At 48.4% G+C, this 20,132-nt stretch overlaps 1 protein-coding gene across 2 annotated transcripts in view; it reads right to left on the bottom strand.

Moving 5' to 3' along the window:
• The window catches only part of LOC142803345 (endothelin-converting enzyme homolog), a 139,728-nt gene that overhangs the window by 26,772 nt on the left and 92,824 nt on the right, over positions 1-20,132 (bottom strand). For both annotated transcript variants that reach the window (XM_075888462.1, XM_075888463.1), the window contains one exon: positions 7,060-7,185. In XM_075888462.1, coding sequence (XP_075744577.1) covers positions 7,060-7,185 — 126 coding nt within the window. The remainder of the gene's footprint in view (positions 1-7,059; positions 7,186-20,132) is intronic.

Below are 20,132 nucleotides of genomic sequence, written 5' to 3'. Positions count from 1 at the left end.
GTCCATACGCAGTCTACGACGTTTTCTCGGACTGGGAAATTTTTATCGCCGCTTCATCACTACATGCTCTACATTGCTGCAGCCTGTGGAAACACTACTCTCGACTTCGCAAGCCGAGTCAGCCGCACTTCCCTGGGACATGGTCACCGATCAACCTTTTGCCGCCTTCAAGACCAAGCTCGCCTAGGCCACCCTCCTGCACCACCCTTCACCAACTGCTTCCCCTAGCCTCTTGGTGGACGCTTCAGAAGCAGTTTGGGCCGCTCTTCACCTATGGATCAATGGTGCATGGGCTCCACTTTTCCTTCTTTTCCCGCAAGTTACGCGACACTGAGCGCCGATGCAGTACTTTCGGGCGGGAGCTCCTCGCGGCCTACCTTGCGGGGAAGCATTTCAGGTACTTCCTTGAAGGGCGACAATTTGCCATTCTTACCAACCACAAGTCCCTTCTTTCGCCTTTACGATCCTGCAGTGCCACGCACACTCCTAGAGAACTTCAACACCTTGCTTTCATTGCCGAATTCACCACAGACATACGTTATGTAAAAGGCAGCTTTAACAGTGCCGCGGATGCTTTCAGTCGTATTACCATCAATGCCACGACAGGCACTACCGACCTTTCATTGTGCGTGCTCGCGGAGGCACAGGCATTAGACGATGAGCTTCCACGACTCTGATCCTCTACTCAACTTTCCCGACGACGACGTTACGCTCTGGTGCGATGTTTCACACAACTGCACTCGAATCTATGTGTCTTCACAGCTTCGTCGTGATGTTTTTGACACCCTCACCTCCATTTGCCATCCAGGCGTAAGAGCTACGCAACATCTGGTCACTGAACGCTACATCGCCGCGCATACGCGCTAACATTCGTGACTGGGTTCGCACTTGCAGAGCATGTCAGCGTATCAAAGTGCAACGGCACACCAAGGCTCCATGGGAAACTTCCCCCTCCCTGATGCACGTTTCGACACCATTCATTTGGACATTGTCGGGTCATTACCTCCATGTCGGAGAAATACGTATTTGCTTACGTGTATTGACAGGTACACTAGGTGGCCTGAAGCAGCTCCAATGCCTGACATCACGGCGGAAACAGTTGCACGTACCTTTCTTACCACCTGGATTAGCCATTTCGGAGTACCGTCAACGGTGACTACTGATCGAGGCAGACAGTTTCAGTCAGCGCTTTTTACCTCTGTCACATCTCTACTGGGTTGTGCGCGTATTCGCACAACTGCGTATCATCCAGCATCAAATGGCTAAGTAGAGAGACTCCACCGTCATCTAAAAGCAGCACTCACCTCGCAGCCTCACGCCGAAGATTGGGTATCACACTTCCCCATCGTGCTTCTCAGCCTGCGTTCAACACTTTGGCCAGAACTTGCCTGCTCTGTAGCCGAGATTGTTTATGGCTGCACACTCCGTTTGCCTGGTGACCTCGTCCGCCCCGTTACTACGCAGAGTGTTTCGGATCCATCTTCTTTCGTCCAGCGTCTGCTGATCTTCATGCAAAACTTGCGCCCATCACCAACTTCAGCTCACACTAAGAACGACGTGTTTCTGCCGGCAAACCTACAGACATCTTGACACGTTTTTGTTTGTGTCAAAGCGTCTCGCCGTGCTCTTCATCCTCGCTGTGACGGTCCTTTCGCAGTCATCAAGCGCTCTGAACATCATTTTACAATCCTGCGTAACGGGCATGAAGACACAGTCAGCATTCAAAAGATCAAGCTGGCACCCATTGTAACAAGCTCCGTCTGATCATTTTTTTTCTTCAAGTGCCCACGGCCACTTGTCTGCAGGGGGGCTTATCTGTGGCAAACTTTTCTTCTTCTTCTGGCACGACAAACTTGGGGCGTAAGCGAGGTAGTGGGTAGTCTGCTGAGGAGAAAGAAAAAGTAGTTGAAACAATGATGGAGATGCATTAATAAACTGCACTGTGTTTTCCGAACCGTGTTTCAGAGTGCTAAACGGCCAATGGAGGTGAGGTTGCCGAACATTTTTCACTACATCTACCTATGCCTCCACCCGTTGTTTCGACGTAAAATAAGGTCCGCGTGCTTATTGATGGACTTCCTACGATGGCTTTGATAGATACTGGAGTCGCTGTTTCAGTGATGAGTCTTAACTTTAAATTGCGGTTAGGACATAAAGTGATGTTTCACTAGGTCACTAGTTCATCATTTCGTTCAGTGAGCGGGGAGACGCTTTGCCCGATTGGTGTGTGTGTTGTTAGTGTCACTTTGGGCGACAACTTGTTCGAGGCTGAATTTGCTGTCTTGAGCAGCTCCACCCATGACATCATCTTGGGGATCGATTTTCTACGCGAGACGCGAGTGCGGTGCTACTGTAGATTGCGATGCTGGCGAGATTATGCTATCGGCATTTACTGACAATCCCAGGTGCTGTCAAGGATCTATCACCGTCATTGAGGATGTTGTCTTGCCGCCCAACTCCATGAAGAACGTACGCGTTCACGCCTCTGCCTCAGACACCGGCTCATTTGATGTTCTTGTGGAGCCCACTCCTCTCAATTTCGCCACGAAAAATGTGCTTGTTCCACATTGTGTTCTGTAGATCAGTGATAGGTGATCAGCCTCAAGAGTGTCGAACTATTCAAATGAGCCTGCTATGCTACTCTGCGGATTGCGACTCGCCCTCTTCGAACAAAATTCGAACAGTTTAATAGCATCTTTAATCGACGAGAGCGTACATCCTATTAGTGCAGCGCACTGTACAGAAGCCAACTTTCTGGGTATGGTAAAGAAGTCGCTATCATCAGAAAAACGTCAAGCTTTGGTCGAAGTCCTTGCGAAGCATGCTACTCTATTTGACTTTGCGCAGAATTAAGAGCAAATAAGTGCACCCGAGCCGCGTACTCACCACGGGTTTGACACAAGATCCGCTCACCCTATCCGGTAGAAACCATACCGTGTCTCATCTGCGGGGCGCAAGGTCATTTCTCAACAGGTCAAAGAGATTTTAAAGAAAAGGGTCATACAAGAGTCGTGTAGCCTTTGGGCTGCCCCTGTGATTCTTGTCTGAAATAAGGATGGTACATGGTGATTCTGTGTGGACTACAGACGGCTCAACTCTGTTACTAAAAAGGATGTCAACCCACATCCCAGGATTGATGACGTCATCCATTGTTTACATTCGGCATCGTACTTCTCCTCGGTGGATTTGAGATCTGGTCATTAGCAAATCCCCATGCACTCGAATGACATAGAGAAAACGGCCTTCATAACCCCAGATGGTCGTTTTGAATTCAATGTAATGCTTTTGGCCTATGGAATGCTCCAGCCACGTTTGAGCACTTCATGGACTCTATAATACGTGGACTAAAGTGGGAAGTTTGTATTTGCTACCTGAATGACATGATAGTTTTTGGCCGTACATTCGATGAGCAAAACCATCGTCTAGACATTGTTCTCAACTGCCTTGAGAGAGCTAACCTCACTCTGAACTCTAAGCAGCCAATTCAGCAGCTGTGAGACTCTCGTTCTCCGTCACCAGTGGACAAGCATGGCGTTCAACCGTAAACCCAGAAAGTCGCTGCAGTCAACAGCTTCAAACAGCCTCAGTTGGTACGAGAGTTGCGAAGCTTTTTGGGCCTATACTCGTACTTCCGTCGCTTCGTGCCCAAGTTCGCCGACCTCGCTTACCCTTTAACGTCCCTACTCAACAAGAACGCATCTCTTCGGTGGTCAGTGGAATGCGAGTCGTCTTTTTCGCAACTCCAGTTTGTTCTTACGTCAAGGACCGTACTTCACCATTATGACCCGTTTTCTGCAACAGAAGTTCATACCGATGCCAGTAGTGTAGGTATCGGCACCGCCTTAGTCACACGCCATGGATCTACTGAACACATCGTTGCCTATGCCGATCGCTGTTTAAGTACACAGGAGCGAAACTATACTGTCACAGAGCAGGAGTGTCTCACGGTCATATTCGCCGTGCAGAGGTTTCGCTCTAATATCTATGGACGCCGATTCTCGATTATCACGGACCATCATTCCTTATGTTGACTCACTGGACTACGAGACCCATCTGGTCGTCTTGCTCGTTGGGCATTACGATTGCAAGAATATGACTTTGAATTCTGTTACAAGAGTGGTCGTCGTTATGCTGGCGCCGATTGCCTTTCACAGTTTCCCCATCCAACAACCGAGTGTGACGCTGACAACTTTCATTAATATTTGGCCGTAGAGGATACTCCGTTTCCTGACCTAACAACTTTTCGAGCAGAGCAACGCAGTTACAACAGTCTCGCTTCTTTTTTTATTTTCGAAACGAGCGGTCAACGTGGTTTTGTCGTAAAGGATGGCATTCTTTACAAAAAGAATTATTCCGACGTAGGCCCTCGCCTGCTTGTAGTTGTGCCTACCAGTGTGCGACAACACATACTTCGAGTAGTGCATGACGACCCAACATCTTGCCATATGAGTTTTTTCTGTGACATTTTATCGCATGCAAGAACGCTTCTTCTGGACGAAGATGCGTAAAAGTGTGACTGCATATGTTGCAAGCTGAGAGCAATGTCAACGCCAAGTATCCTACAACTCCGACAGCCGCACTACTTATTCCCATAGCACCCCCGCGTTCACCATTTGACGTCGTCGGTGTTGACCTGCTCGGCCCTTTTCCGCGATCAACGGACGGCAACCGATGGATTATTGTGGGCGTTGACTACCTGACACGCTACGCCGAAACTGCGGCGATTCCTGCGGCAACGGCCACTCAAGTTTCACATTTCATGCTGTCGCACATTATATTACGCCATGGATCCCACCGTGTCATCATCACTGCCCGCGGGCGGCGATTTGTCGCCGATGTAGTTGAAGACCTCCTTCGTCTCGCTTCGTGCCATTTCCGTCACACTACTCCTTATAACCGGCTGGCTAATGGTTTGACGGAACAAACTAATAGGACTCTCGTCAACATGATTTCGTGTATGTTGATTGCGGACACAAAACATGGGATGCGATCTTGCAATTTATAACTTTCGCCTCTACAACACTGCACAGCACGAAACAATGAGATACAGTCCATTTTATCTGCTCTACGCACTCCGACCCCGCACAGCTCTTGACACTATTCTTCCTTTTTCTGAGACTGATCAACCTACTCTCGCAGAAACTATTTGCCGCGCAGAAGAGGCCTGGCCATAGCTCGGCATACTCACTCATGAGTATACTCACTCACGCTCATTCATACTCATTTGAACGTGGTGAGTGTGAGTGAGTACTGATGTGTATGAGTAGGAGTGAGCAGAACGTGAGTGAGTACTCATCAGTATGAGTAAGCGTGAGTATGGACGTGAATGAGTACTTTCAGTGGGAGTAGAAGTGAGTATGAACGTGAGTGGGTGCTCATGAGTGTGAGTAGGTGTGAGTAAGAAAGTGAACGAGTATTCTGAGCGTGAATAAGAGTGAGTATGAACGTGAGTGACTACTCTGAGCGTGATTAGAATTGAGTATGAACGTGAGTGAGTGTTGCGAGTATGAGTAAGGGTGAGTATGAACGTGAGTGAGTACTTTGAATGTGAGTATGAGTGAGTATGAACGTGAGTGAGTACGCGTGAGTGTGAGTAGATGTGAATGTGAACTTGAGTGAGTACTCATCAGTGTGAGTATCCGTGAGTATGAACATGAGTGAATATTCATCAATGCGAGTAGGATTGAGTGAGAGCTTGTGAGTGTCAGTAGGAGTGAGTATGAACCTGAGTGAGTTCTCTGAGTGTGAAAAGGAGTGAGTATGAACGTGAGGGAGTACTCATGAGTGCGAGTAGGAGTGAGTATAAATGTGAGTAAGTACTTTGAGTGGGAGAAGGAGTGAGTTTGAACGTGAGTAAGTACTTTGAGTGTGAGACGAAGTGAGTATGAACGTGAGTGAGTAGGAGTGAGTAGGAGTAGGCATGAGTATGAACGTGAGTGAGGGCCTAAGAGTGGGAGTGGTCGTGAGTATGAAGGTGAGTGAGGATGAAGGCTGAAAAAATTGTGGTGAGTGAGTGGGAGTAAGTAGTCTCTCAAAGTATCCACCTATGGGCCTGGCGCATGACCTGTCTTCGAACTTTCGTCTCCCCAAAACGCTCTAAGAACCGTTACGACAGAATTCACCAGCCCGTATTGTTTGAGAAAGGGTATTTGGTGCGGCTTTGGACGCCGCTTCGCAAGCGCGGCCAAAAGTTTCTTGCCAACTAAACTGGTCCATTAGTTGTCCTGGAACGTCTCAGAGATGGCACCTGCGTGATATCTCGGCTGTTGTTAACTGGCCACCACCCAAGCAAGACCAACGTCGTTCATGTCGCCCGTTTAAAACGCTATCATTATCGCAACGAAGCGTACCTCGCCCGGTGGGCATCGTCTGCAAAGGGGGAATTGGAATTGCTACGATAGTGTGGGGACGTGTGGAAGAAGAGGACAACGAACTTGGCACGAGCGGTGATCTGCCAGATTCCTTGACTCTCGCATTCATCTTCTCTTGTAAATAACGGCATCTCACTGTCACAATATATTGACACGTGCGGTTCTTTTGGTTTACGAAGAAAGCCGCTATCACTTTCCAGTGACACGCGCGCTCGTTGTGATTGTTTGCGGGGAGCATTGTTATCACTTTCTGTTAAGCGCAACGCAGGCCGCGTTTATCTTGCATGCCACTCTGGAACCGTGTGGATCATTCTTGAAACTTTGCAAGCTTGACGCGCACATTTAATAACTTCTGGAGCTCCAGAAATAAATCGAGAACGCGATATGACGCGTGTATAAAAAGCCGGCGCAGTGCGCCACTAGTCAGTCTTTTTCCGTTGACCGACGACTGGTCACGCCGCTGTTGCTGTGAGTTGTGTTTGGCCTTGTTTTGCTGGGCACAAGTTCAACCAATAAACAGTTCGCCCGACATCGCCCTGACTCCTGTGTGCTTCCTCTCAAGTGCTGCGTGTGTCACAACCGCGTGACAATATATATATATATATATATATATATATATATATATGTGTGTGTGTGTGTGTGTGTGTGTGTACACTTGTAAACAGTCGGAGACAAAAGCAATACTCACGACAGATCTATGCGATCTCCGCAAGCAGAGCGCACGCTTAGTGTACTCATTTCTGATCTCTTCCGTCCCCCAATAGTCTTCCAAGGTTGATACGTCGAATGCGTGCATGAACTCGTGGCCTATTATCTGCAATAAGAATGCGTTATTAGTAACCAAATATCACACATGACACCTTCGCCCAAAAAAGCGAGCGATTGAAAGCTATGCGGTGCTTTTATGAGAGTAATGAGTGCACTCTCTGCGCGTACAGCAACATGGCCACATTAATGTCTATCGCTCCAAGCACTGCCTTTCAGAATGCTGGTCCTATTGAAACAATACTTAGAAGCGACACTATGTGATAGGTTGCCTACTTTTCATTGCGACAGCGGAAGCTGCATCAATAAATGCAAGTGTGAGCGGATTGGGAACGACGTTGCAGACAGTAACACAAAGCTATACGCTCCCCGACTAGCTCACGTGGTGGTGCCACCACAGCCTACTATCAAAATAAAATGCGAAGGTGCCAGAACACCTTCTTGAAATAAAACTTTTAGCCCTGCACACGGCATAGTTACAGAAAAAACGCATGACTATTCGTTAACCACATGTGCCGCGCTTCCTTGTGGTTCTCCTAGTAGAGTACGTTCACCATCTCGTCTAGCTCTCCCTCTCTTTGTGTTCTCGTAAAGGGTTTGATATGATACATCTGCACAAATGATTAAGGTAAACAGAGCCGGGCACGACTTAAGCAACTACCACTATTTCAATTATTGTCATTGCGGTAAGGTTGCCTTCAAAGAGCCAGTCAACAGGCTCCGACTTTATTTAAAGGGCTTCTCACCAGGTTTGACAATTTGAGCTGACAAGCGCAATATGTAGACGAGGCGTTCATGATCACGTCTGCCAAAATCTACAACGCTACGCGCTGCGGACATGGGTCAAATTTCAAGATGAACGATGCTCCCTCTCTCTTCTGCCGGCACGCGCCAAGAAATTGAGGGCATTACGTGCGCGTATCAATGGCCATACGTACACAGCAATGCAGTGACGTTTGTCCTCTACGTAGACGACTCTGTTCTGACGTTGCGAAAACTGGCACGTGACATGGCGAAAATTATTATATGCGAAGCATTTCTTAGCGAACTTCGGCGACTATGAGCGTATCTATCTATCTATCTATCTATCTATCTATCTATCTATCTATCTATCTATCTATCTATCTATCTATCTATCACCTATCTATCTATCTATCTATCTATCTATCTATCTATCTACCTACCTAGCCGCCTATGACTTCTAGCTCTCCTGGCCATTTTGATAATGGTATCGATACCAAATTTGGTATGGAATAACATGACTGTATGAAGAACGCATTTCACTAGTCATAACTTGAAGATTATGACATAGATACAAGAATGTCATGATTTACATTCCATGGTCCTGCAGCTCTTGCGGAGGTTTCATTTACATGGCATGTTGCAAAACTGGTATGAAACGACATGATTGCATGGCAAACACAAGGGACAGACCCTCACATTAGAATCATGACATGCGTCTCATGTATCGACATGACTACATGCCAAGCTCATGACGCGCTCGCGGCTGTTTCGCTAGCGCCACATATACCAAGTTTTGTATTACGGTACGTGAATGAATGGCGAAAGTATGAGGCTGGTGCGAACCTGATAATCATGAGTTGCATGCCATGTAACACGACTACATGCCACGCTAATGATACGCTGGCGGCCGTTTCGCTAGCTTAATTTATACCAAACATTGTATTACGGGACGCGAAAGGATGACGAAGCTATGATACTGGTGCAAACACGATGAACTTGAGATGCGTGTCATGTAACAACATGACTACAAGCTACGCTCATTATGTCTTGGGGCTGTTTCACTAGCTTCACATGTACCAAACTCTGTACTACACGACGCGAATGAAATACATAGGTAAATTACACATACTAACATGATAATCACGACACCCGTGTCATGTAACAACATGACTGCATGCCACACTCATGATGCGCCCGCGGCCGTTTCGCTAGCTTCACACAAGCCAAATTTGGTATTGCGTGACGTCAATCAATGGCGAAAGTATGTGACTGGTGCAAACATGATAATCATGAAATGTGTGTCATGTGAGAACATGACCGCGTGCCATACTCAAGGCGCCGATACTATTCGACGTGACGCGGGGCGCGTGCTCGCCGGTGTTCATTCAACGCGTCACGCCGGCGTTGCGGCGCCAGGCGCCTCTCCTGCCATATACTCGTTGGAGCGCGCCGCGCTGCGTTGCTTTGACGCTTGCGCATTTCAGCACGTCCGGCATCCCTCCGTCGCGAAAAGAATGAGATGCAGTGTTGTCTGGGTAACGGATTGGCGCAAAATGCAGCATTTTGCTTTACGCACCTGTTGCAGTCGGGCCGCGCCGACGTACGCTGGTCACTCCGGTCGCGACGGCGTCAGACGACAGAGTGCTCGCGTTTTGCTAACGTAGCGTCGCTTTCAACAGCGTGCGCGTGCGTCAACGCTATATGGGAGTGTATTCGGCCCTTCATGATGCGCTCGCGGCACATTGCTAGCTCCACATATACAAATTTGGTGTTCAGTGACGTCATTGGATGACGAAAGTATATGACTCGTGCAAACGTGATAATGCTGACACGCGTGTCATTTAACAACTTGGCAACATACCGCGATCATAGCATGCTCGCGGCCGTCTCGCCAACTTAGTTTCTATCAAATATGATATTACGGGGACGTGAATAGAGGATGAAGGTAGGATACTGGCGCAAACATTATAAACATGAGATGCGTGTCATGTAACAACATGACCGCATGCTGCGCTAATGATGCGCTCACGGCCGTTTCGCTAGCCTCACATGTACAATACTCGGTATTACGCAACGCAAACGGACGACATAGGTAAATGACACATAAGAACATGATAATCACGACATTCGTGTCATGTAACAACATGACTACATGCCACACTTTTGATGTGCTCGCGGCCGTTCCGCTAGCTTCACCGAAGCCAAATTCGGTAATGCGTGATGTCAATGGATGACGAAGGTATGTGACTGGTGCAAACATAATAATCATGAGATGTGTGTCTTGTGAGAACATGACTACATGCCACAGTCAAGGCGCAAATGCGTTTCAACTTGCCTTGCGCGTACTCACCGGCGCTCCTTTCGACAGGTCACGCCAGCCTTGCGACGCCAGGCACCGGTCCTGCCATATACTCGAAGGCGCGCGCCGCACTGCATTGCTTTGACGCATAAGCGTTACAGCGCGTTCGGCATCCCTGCGTCACGAAGAGAGGAAGACGCAGTGTTGTCTAGGTAACGCATCGGCGCGAAATGCAGCATGCCGCATTTCGCACCGATTGCCATCGGGCCGCGCCGACGGACGCTGGTCGCGCTGGTCATGGGGTGTCAGAATGCTCGCGTTTTTCTAACGTAGCGTCGCTGTGCCTAGCGTACGCGCGCGTCGATGCTACATTGGAGTATATTGGGCCCTTCATGATGCGCTCGCGGCAGTTTTTCTAGCTCCACTTATACCAAATTGGGTGTTAAATGACGTCAACGAATGACAAAAGTGTATGACTGGTGCAAACATAATAATCCTGACACGCGTGTCATGTAACAACATGACAACATACCACACTCTTAGCATGCTCGCGGTGGTTTCGCTATCTACACTTATACTAAATTTGGTAGCACGTGAAGTGAATATACGACGAAGGAAAACGACACATCCAAACATGATAGTCATGACGCGGAAGTCATGTACGGCATAATTTACCTCCGCCTCGTACCGTCGCGCTGATTTTAAAATGGCATATCAACCTTTCTCACTCGTGCTTGGCATATCATTGATTTCCTCTGTCACGTGGGATCTGCCAAGTTTAAGGGCGAAGCTCCTTATAGCGGCACCCGTTCGTTCTTCGTAGCCGTTGTAGTGTGTAACAAGTACAACATTTTGACCTCCGTGGTGGCACCGGTGAGAGATTTCTTCTTTGCGTTGTTGAAAAATAAAAATTAGTGCTCAATGTACATGTCAATGGCTGCTAATGCGGAATGAGAGACAGGAGCATTTGGCTTTTAGTTAACACGCACGCTGCAGTCCTCATTAGAAGCCAATTGCATGTACAATGAGCACTATCTGACAAGAAATGGTTGCTACGTTATACTCGCTGGGTGTAACCTCCTTAGTTTTAGAAAGTTTTAGCGAGCGTTGAGCCGCAGTGCCATGAATACAATGAAATAGTATATACTACGGACTCGAGGTGGTTAATGGTGGGAAGTAGATACGAAGCGCAAGCCGTAAGAAAGTAAAAGCCGAATTCTCCTGCCTCTCATTTTCCATTAGCAGCCATTGGCATGTACATTGAGCTTTATCTGACAGGAAAAGATTGCTTCATTATACTCGCTAGGCGTAACCTCCTCGGTTTTAGAAAGGTTTGGCGAGCGTTGGGCCGCAGTGCCATGAATACAGTGAACTAGAATATATCATGAACTTGAGGTAATTAAAGGTGGGAAGTAGACCCGAAGCGCAAGCCGTAAGAAAGTGTGCGTGTGCCACCTCTCGTGTAGTCCTTGGATTGTCCGCTGAATGGTGGTGCTTTTATATGGGGAATATATGATGAAAAGATGCGAGGTAGTGGTACTTGTAGTGTTGAATAGATGGACGAACGGACACACAGACAGATGCATGGATGGACGCGTGAACGGACGCAGGTGTGGATGCATGGACGAACACACGGACGGACGCACGAGCAGACGCACGCACGGATGAGCGGGTAGACACTTAGATGGTTACACAGACGGACGCATGGACGAGTGGAAGCAAGAACGAACGAACGGACGAATGCTTCGCCCCACTCTCCATCATTCACTCCGTGGATAGGCTGACAATTTTTTAAGAAGGCAATTTGTTGCTTGAAATGATTAATAGGACTCTGAAAAATAAAGAGACGCAATGAGAGAATGTAAGCGTCTTCTTTCCGTTTTTTGTTTCCCGTGAATTGCATCGAAAAGCGGGGCTAATGTGTCGGTGTTTCGAATGCGTTCGTGTCCCCGCGGTCAGCGCATCGAGCAGACAACCGCCGTGGAACAATCCTACTGCTTCGTGCACTCATTGTGCTCATCTTTTTTACTGTGTCAAAGCCAGCATTTCCAAACGATCCCGCATAAACAGGTAGAAGACCACAAAAAAAAATTGGCCGATGCCACGTACAGTGGGAATCAATTATATGCGATGCATGAATGAGAAATGCTGATATAACACATTAAAATCAGCACAACGTTAAAAGGTCGACGTAAGAGATGCCGTACATGACTTCCATGTCATGATTATCATGTTCGGGTGTGTCGTTTACCTTCGCCATTTATTCACGTCAAGTGATGCAAAATTTCCCGGTGCCGACTGATAAGAAGGCTGTCCGACGATTCCACAGACTATGTGCGTATTATAGGCGATTCATCGCGGAGTTCGCACGCATCGCATCACCGTTGACCCGGCTAACGAGAGAAGGCGTTGCTTTACAATGGAACAACGAAGAGGAAGCTGCTTTTAAGAGCCTTCGCCAGCGACTACAGACGCCTCCAGTGCTTGCCCACTTTGGTGAGAAAGCCCCAACGATGCTACACACTGATGCAAGCAATATTGGTTTGGGAGCTGTGCTTGTGCAGCTGCAAGAGGGCACAGAAAAAGTAATCGCCCATGCAAGCCGAACACTAACACGCGCCGAGACTAATTACTCCACGACTGAGAAGGAATGCCTCGCCGTGGTATGGGCGGTCACAAAATTTAGCCCGTATTTATACGGCCGCCCTTTCAAAGTCATCAGCGACCACCACTCACTGTGTTGGTTGACAAATCTTAAAGATCCTACCGGGAGATTAGCCCATTGGAGTCTCAGGCTGCAGGAGTACGACATGACTGTCGTACACAAGTCAGGAAAGGGCCACATGGACGCCGACTGTCTATCCCGCTCACCCATTGAATCGGCAACTCTACCCGATAAGGAGGAAACAGCATTTCTCGGTGTGCTTGACTCAACCGCTATTGCACAGCAACAACGTGGCGACCCTGAGTTACTTGCCCTAATTATTACCTGGAGGGAAGATCTCAGAAGGCACCAACTGTTTTTGTAAGAGCGCTGTCATCATTTTGCTTACGGAGCGGAGTACTATACAAAAGAACTTCTCTTCGACAGGATCTGCGTATTTGCTCGTCATCCCAGCAGCCCTTCGCTCCGAAGTACTCGAAGCATGCCACAACGAGGTTACTTCAGGCCACTTAGGTTACACAAGAACGTTGGCCAGAGTATGGCAGCGCTACTTCTGGCCAAGACTGACCATAGCTGTAAAACACCATGTTCGTACTTGCCTCGACTGCCAGCGACGGAAGTCACCGCCGACTAAACCAGCTGGCCTCCTGCAGCCAGTGCAGGTCCCAAGAACACCTTTCGACTAGATTGGCATGGATATTTTGTGCCCACTTCCTACTTCTACTGCTGGGAACCGCTGGGTTATTGTCGCGACTGATTACCTTACCCGTTATGCTGAAACAAAGGCTATCCAGAGAGCTACAGCAGCGGAGGTGGCACAATTTTTCATCGAGAAAGTTGTCCTGCGGCATGCTCCACCAAGCATCGTAATGACAGATAGAGGAACCGCATTTACGGCAGCTCTTTTAGAACAAGTACTCATGCTGCGTGGAACAACCCATCGTAAGACCACCGCCTACCACCCGCAAACGAACGGGCTTACAGAGCGTCTGAACAAAACAGTTGAAGACATGCTTTCTATGTACGTAGACTTGGAACACACAAATTGGGACGAAATCTTACCATATATCACGTTTGCATACAACACTGCCAAGCAAGAAACAAGCCAGATGACCCCGTTCAGCCTAATTCATGGAAGGGAAGTACGAACCATGTGAGATGCGATGCTAGCGCACGAATGCGGCGACATCGAACCGGACGCCGAGATGTTTACAGAACGAGCGGCAGAAGCAAGGCAACTAGCACGCCTGCGAATCCAGCAACAACAAGAGTATGACGCGAGCCGCTACAATTCTCGCCGCAGAACAGTCGTTTACCGATCGGCGACAGAGTATAGGTTTGGACGCCCATACTAATCGAGGACTCTCTGAAAAGCTCCTAAGGAGACACTTTGGGCCATATCTAGTACTGCGATGACTGAGTGATGTTACTTACGAGGTCGTCCCCGACAGTTCATATAGTACGAGGCTTCGCCAGCACCGTCCTGAACTAGTTCACGTTGTGCGCATGTAGCCTTATGAAAGGCAGTGACGGCGCTAGACACTTCCTAAAGAACAGACAAAAAAACTGCACTACTGGTTTAGCATCGGGGCGATGCTAATTAAGAGGAGGGGCAAATGACACGTGTGGACTGGTGGACCAAAACGACGATAAGGGGTTTTGGCGGACACCAGGTAGTGGAGCTCTGGCTGATTGAAGAAAAAGAAGGTGATCTTGCTGTTCGGCTGCTAAGAGTCGCTGTGCCAACGTTTATCTGCCTTTGGTTCGCGTTGTACTGCGACAATATGTAGAGCTAGAGAAACGACCGCAAGCACGCAATGAGCGTGGTATGTTGCCATGTTCTAACATCCCAAGCGTGTCAGGATTATCATCTTTGCACCAGTCAAATACTTTCGCCATCCATTCACGTCACTTAACACCAAATTTGATATGTGTGGAGCTAGCAAAACGGCTGTGAGCACATCATGAAAAAACTCCCAAGCATTTCCCCGAGGGTTAACATGGTTAAGTGCGAATGCATGGGGTGATGCTATGAGGGGTATTTATTAATTCGCACTATTATATTTTTTAAGCACACTATGGTGCCTTTATGGTGTAATGGTTCCTGGGAATCGCAATTTGATCACACGGGAGAGTTTACGTTAACTCACTGGCGAATGCCAACGGATTTTAACTTTACTCCCCCTCATAGCATCACCCCGTGCATTCGCACTTAACCATGTTCACCGTCGGGGAAATGCTTGGGAAATTTATTACTGATGATGATGAATAAAGTGTAAATAATGATTTTAAGTGTTGTTTGTCATGAAGCATTTGTGCACAGATACATTATATACGAAGTATTATTTATTTACACTTCGAAATTTTCGTACGATGCATTAAATGCACACATCGCGAGCGCGTCACACACACACATACACAAACTACACTACATATTAGCACCTATTCGTGTTATCGTTTTAGCTCACGGTTAGTACATGCGCTTTGTGAACCGAGAAATGTACGGCGAGCGGATCCGGCAAGACGGAGCGGACCGTACAGTTCCTACTGAACGCCAAGTCTATGAAGCCACCGTTGATCATGGTCGGAAACTCGAGAGACAGACACGTCATCGCGCGGCACGTTCACTGGCTCGAACGGCTTCGGGAACGTCCACTCGCCGTTGACGATTGCGAGCGGCGTCTTGACGCCGGCCTTCATCGCCCTTCTCCGCCTGACGCCTGCGTTGTCGTTCCGCTTCTTGGGCCGCGTGCGCGGCTCGATGCTGACGCCTCATCTCGGCCTCGCGAGCGCGCAGTTCACCATCCGCTGCACGCTTCGCCCGCTTGCCCTCGGCCTCGCGAGCGCGAAGTTCGGCATCCTCTGCACGCTTCGCCCGCTTGTCCTCGGCCTCGCGAGCGCGCTGTTCGGCATCCGCTGCACGCTTCGCCCGCTTGCACTCGGCCTCGTGAGCACGCAGTTCGGCATCCGCTGCACACTTCGCCCGCTTACGTTCGGTCTCACGAGCCCTTCGCAGCGCCGCCTTGTCTTCCAACGTCGGCGAAACCACCGCGGTACCGTCACCTCCAACGACGGGTGCAGTGCTGGCATTCGGTTGTACTGCATTGGTTGTTGATGGTAGCGTTGCCTCCGGGTCATCCATCGCACGCCCCGCTCTCGACTGGAGACTGAGAGAGAAGGTGGGCGCGCGAGAGAGAGGGGTGCGCGCGCAGCTGCAGCGAGCGAGGAGAGCGGAGGAGCGAGCGAAGGGGGAGGGGGACGCGCGCAGCGGTGTTAAAGATATAAGGCGCGTTACTGACACCGATATCAGCGTCGCGTCCGTGGCTTATTCGGTAGAGCGTCGCGCTGCGGCCCGCCAAGTCCTCTTTCTTTTAAAGATAGAGAGAAGACTGCGGACGCCGCCAATGGCGGTGGATGGTTTGGGGTCGCTTATAAAGTGTATTCACACTTAAAACCCAATCTACTCCTATGTAGCGTTGACGCGCGCGCACGCTGGGCACGCCGACTTCAGGTTAGCAAAACGGGAGCACTCTATAGTCTGATGCCAGGCGCGACCAGCGTCCGTCGGCGTGGCCCGACGGCAAGCGGCGCGAAATGCGACATGCTGCATTTCGCGCCGTTGCCTTTGAGTAACATCACTCTATGCTGATGCGTTACCCAGACAAGACTGCGTCTCCCTCTTTTCGTGAAGGAGGGACGCCGGACGCGCTAAAACACGTATGCATGAAAGTAACGCAGAGCGGCGCGCGCCTGCGAGTATATGGCAGGACCGGCGCCTGGCGTGGCAACGCTGCGTGACGCGGCAAAATGAACACCGGCGAGTACGCGAACCGCGTCATATCGAAATGTATTTGCGCCTCGACTTTGGCATGTAGTCATGTTCTCACATGACACACATCTCACGATTATTATATTTGCACCACTCACGTACCTTCGTCATTCGTTGGCGTCACGTAATACCAAATTATGTATATGTGAATCCAGCAAAACGGCCGTGAGCGCATCATGATTGTGGCATGTATACATGTTGTTACATTACACGGATGTCGTGATTATAATGTTTGGATGTGTCATTTTCCTATGTCGTCCGTTCACGTCACATTGTACTGACTTTGGTACATGTGAAGCCAGCGAGACGGCCGCGAGCGCATCAAGAGCATGAAATGTAGTCATATTGTTGCATGACACGCATCTCCTAATTATCATGTTTGCACCATTCACATACCTGGGTTATCTATCACGTACTGTAATACCCAATTTCGTAAATGTTACGCTAGCGAAACGGCCGCGAGCGCATGAGCGTGGCATTTAGTCATGTTGTTACATGACACACATGTCATGATTTTCATGCTAGGCAATGCAATAATGTCATACCAGACCAGTTTCGCAATATGCCATGTGAATGAAACCACCACAATAGCTGCAGAGTCATGCAATATATATCATGATATTCATGACATGCATGTCATGACTTTCAAGTTATGACTAGTCAAACATGTTCTTCATACAGGCATATTATGCCACAGCAAGTTTGGTACCGATACCATTATCTAAACGGCCAGGAGAGCTAAAAAAAAAGTTCCCGAGCACTTCCCTGAGGGTGAACATGGTTAAGTGCGAATGGACGGGGTTATGCTATGAGGGGCAGTAAAGTTAAAATCTGTTGGCATTCGCTAAAGAGTTAAGGTTAACTCCCCCGTGTGATCACATTGCGATTCCCAGGAACCATTAGACTCTCGGGAAATCTTGGTGAGTTTACGCGTATATGTGAGAGTAAACTCGCACTATAATGATGTTTATGTCCGCGGCCCGCTTCACCCGCTTGCGCTCGGGATGACGGGCCCTTCGCCGCGCTGCCTTGTCTTCAACCGGCGCGACATCTTCAAGGACGCGTGCAATGGTCGCATCCGATTGCGTTGTACTCGTTGTTGGAGGTATCGCATTCGTATTTGATGCCTGCGCTGAATCCATACCTATGACAACTTGCCAATATCGAGCAAGTCTTGGCTGCGCAGGCACGCGCAGCCACGGAGCGGAGGGCGGAGCGCGCGCAATCACGTGGTGTGACGTCACTGCGCTGTCACAACAGACGCTCCTCTCCGTTCCTCGCGCCGTTTCTAGGAGAGAGGAGAAGGCGCACTGCGGACGGCGGATTCAGGGTCGCTTATAAAGTGCATTCGCACTTAAAAAGTCGTGTGCAGCTAGATAGATATTGATAGATACGCTCAAAGTGGCCGAAGTTCGCTAAGAAATGCTTCGCAATAAATAACGCTGGTCAACAAAACAACGCCGCTCGTGTGCTCCGGGGCTGGACTTGTTTGGGCACGTCATGCGCTCATGACCTCTTGGTCGGATGTTTGAAAGGGGTTAAGAGATTTGGCTTGCGAAGGCAACGCGGAGGAGTGGCAAGGGTCTCGAGATATATACCAGCAACTTCTTAATCTCATCTGCCCACCTAACCTTCCGTTTCCCTCCAATCCGCTTGCCTTCTCTGGGAATTCAGTTAGTTACCCTTAATAACCAGCGGTTATTCTGTCTATGCACTACATGCCCACCCATGTCCATTTCCTCTTCTTCATTTCAGCTATGATAGCCTTAACCCCCGTATGTTCCCTAATTCACTCTGCTCTCTTCTTGTCGCTTAAAGTTACACCTACCATTTTTCTTTCCATGGCTCGCTGCATCGTCCTCAATTTAAGCTGAACCCTCTGCTCCGTTTCTGCTCCGTAGGTTTCTGCTCCGTAGCTAAGTACCGGCAAGATACAGCTGTTATATATCTTCCTCTTGAGGGATAGTGGCACTCTACCTGTGATAATTTGAGAGTGCTTGTCAAATGTGCTCCACCTCATTCTTATTCTTCTAGTTACTTCAATCTCGTGCTTAGGCTCCGCGGTTATTCCTGCCCTTTGCAGACATAGTCTTTTGCAACTTGAAGTGCACTATTACCTAATTCGAAGCGCTGCTCTTTTCCGAAGTTGTACATTACTTTGGTTTTCTGTAGATTAAATTTAAGACCCAACTTTCTTCTTTCCTTGTCTACTTCGGTAATCATGGGTTGCCATTCGTCCCCTGATTTACTCAGCAATGCAATTTCATCAGCGAAAAGCAGGGTACTAAGGTACTCTTACCTTAACTCTTCCCATTCTAGGCTTTTGAAAACCTCATGTAAGCACGCGGTAAATAACATTGGGGAGATTGTGTCCCCCTGCGCTTACACCCTTCTCGATTGGTATTCTGTTGCTTTCTTTATGAAGCACTATGGTAGCAGTTGATCCCCTGTAGATTTATTCCAGGATGTTTATACATACTTCATCGACGCCCTGATTTCCCAGTGTCTGCATGACGACGGATATTTCTACTGAATCAAACGCCTTCTCGTAATCTATGAAGGCTATGTAGAGTGGTTGGTTATATACTGAGCATTCCTCTATTACCTGAATAATAGTGTGAACGTAGTCGATTGTTGAGTAGCCTGTTCGAAATCCCACTTTTTCTTTTGGTTGATTGAATTCCTATGTTCTGCTTTACTCTGTTAGCAATTACCTTTGTTAATAGCTTGTATACTGCAAAGAGCAAGCTGATCGGCCTGTAATTCTTCAAGCCCTTGTCATCTTCTTTTTTGTGTATTAAGATGATGTTTGTGTTCTTCCAAGACTCTGGTACTCTTCCCGTCAGGAGACACCTCGTCAACAGGATGGACAGTTTTTCTAACACACTCTGTCCTCCCTCTTGCAGCAGATCTGATGTTACCTGATCCTCACCAGCAGCTTTGCCTCTTTGCATGCTCTCCAAAGCTTTTCTGACTTCTTCTATCATTACTGGTGGGGTGTCATATGGGTTACTGCTTGTTTTTATAGTACTAAGTTCGTGGTTATCCCGGCTACCGTACAGATCTCTGTAAAACTCCTCCGCTATTTTAACTATCCTATCCATATTGGTAGGTATTTTGCCTTCTTTGTCCCTTAGTGCATACATTCGATTTTTGCCAATCCTAAGTTTCCTCTTCACTGCCTTCATGCTTCTTCCGTTTTGCAGAGTGCGTTCAATTCTTCCGTGTTATACCCTCTAACATCGCATACACTTACGCCTAATAATGAACTCCGAAAGCTCTGCCAGTTCTATTTTGTCTGTTGTACTTGAGACTTTCATGATTTGACGCTTCTTAATGAGATTCTTCGTTTGCTGCGAAAGCTTACCAGTGTCCTGTCTGACTGCCTTACCTCCAACTTCCCCTGCACACTCAGTAATGATATTCATCAGATTATCATTCATTGTATCAACGCTAAAG

Source organism: Rhipicephalus microplus, chromosome 3 (assembly GCF_043290135.1).
Source record: "Rhipicephalus microplus isolate Deutch F79 chromosome 3, USDA_Rmic, whole genome shotgun sequence".
NCBI lineage: Eukaryota > Metazoa > Arthropoda > Arachnida > Ixodida > Ixodidae > Rhipicephalus > Rhipicephalus microplus.
This window is presented reverse-complemented; position numbering and strand designations above follow the sequence as displayed.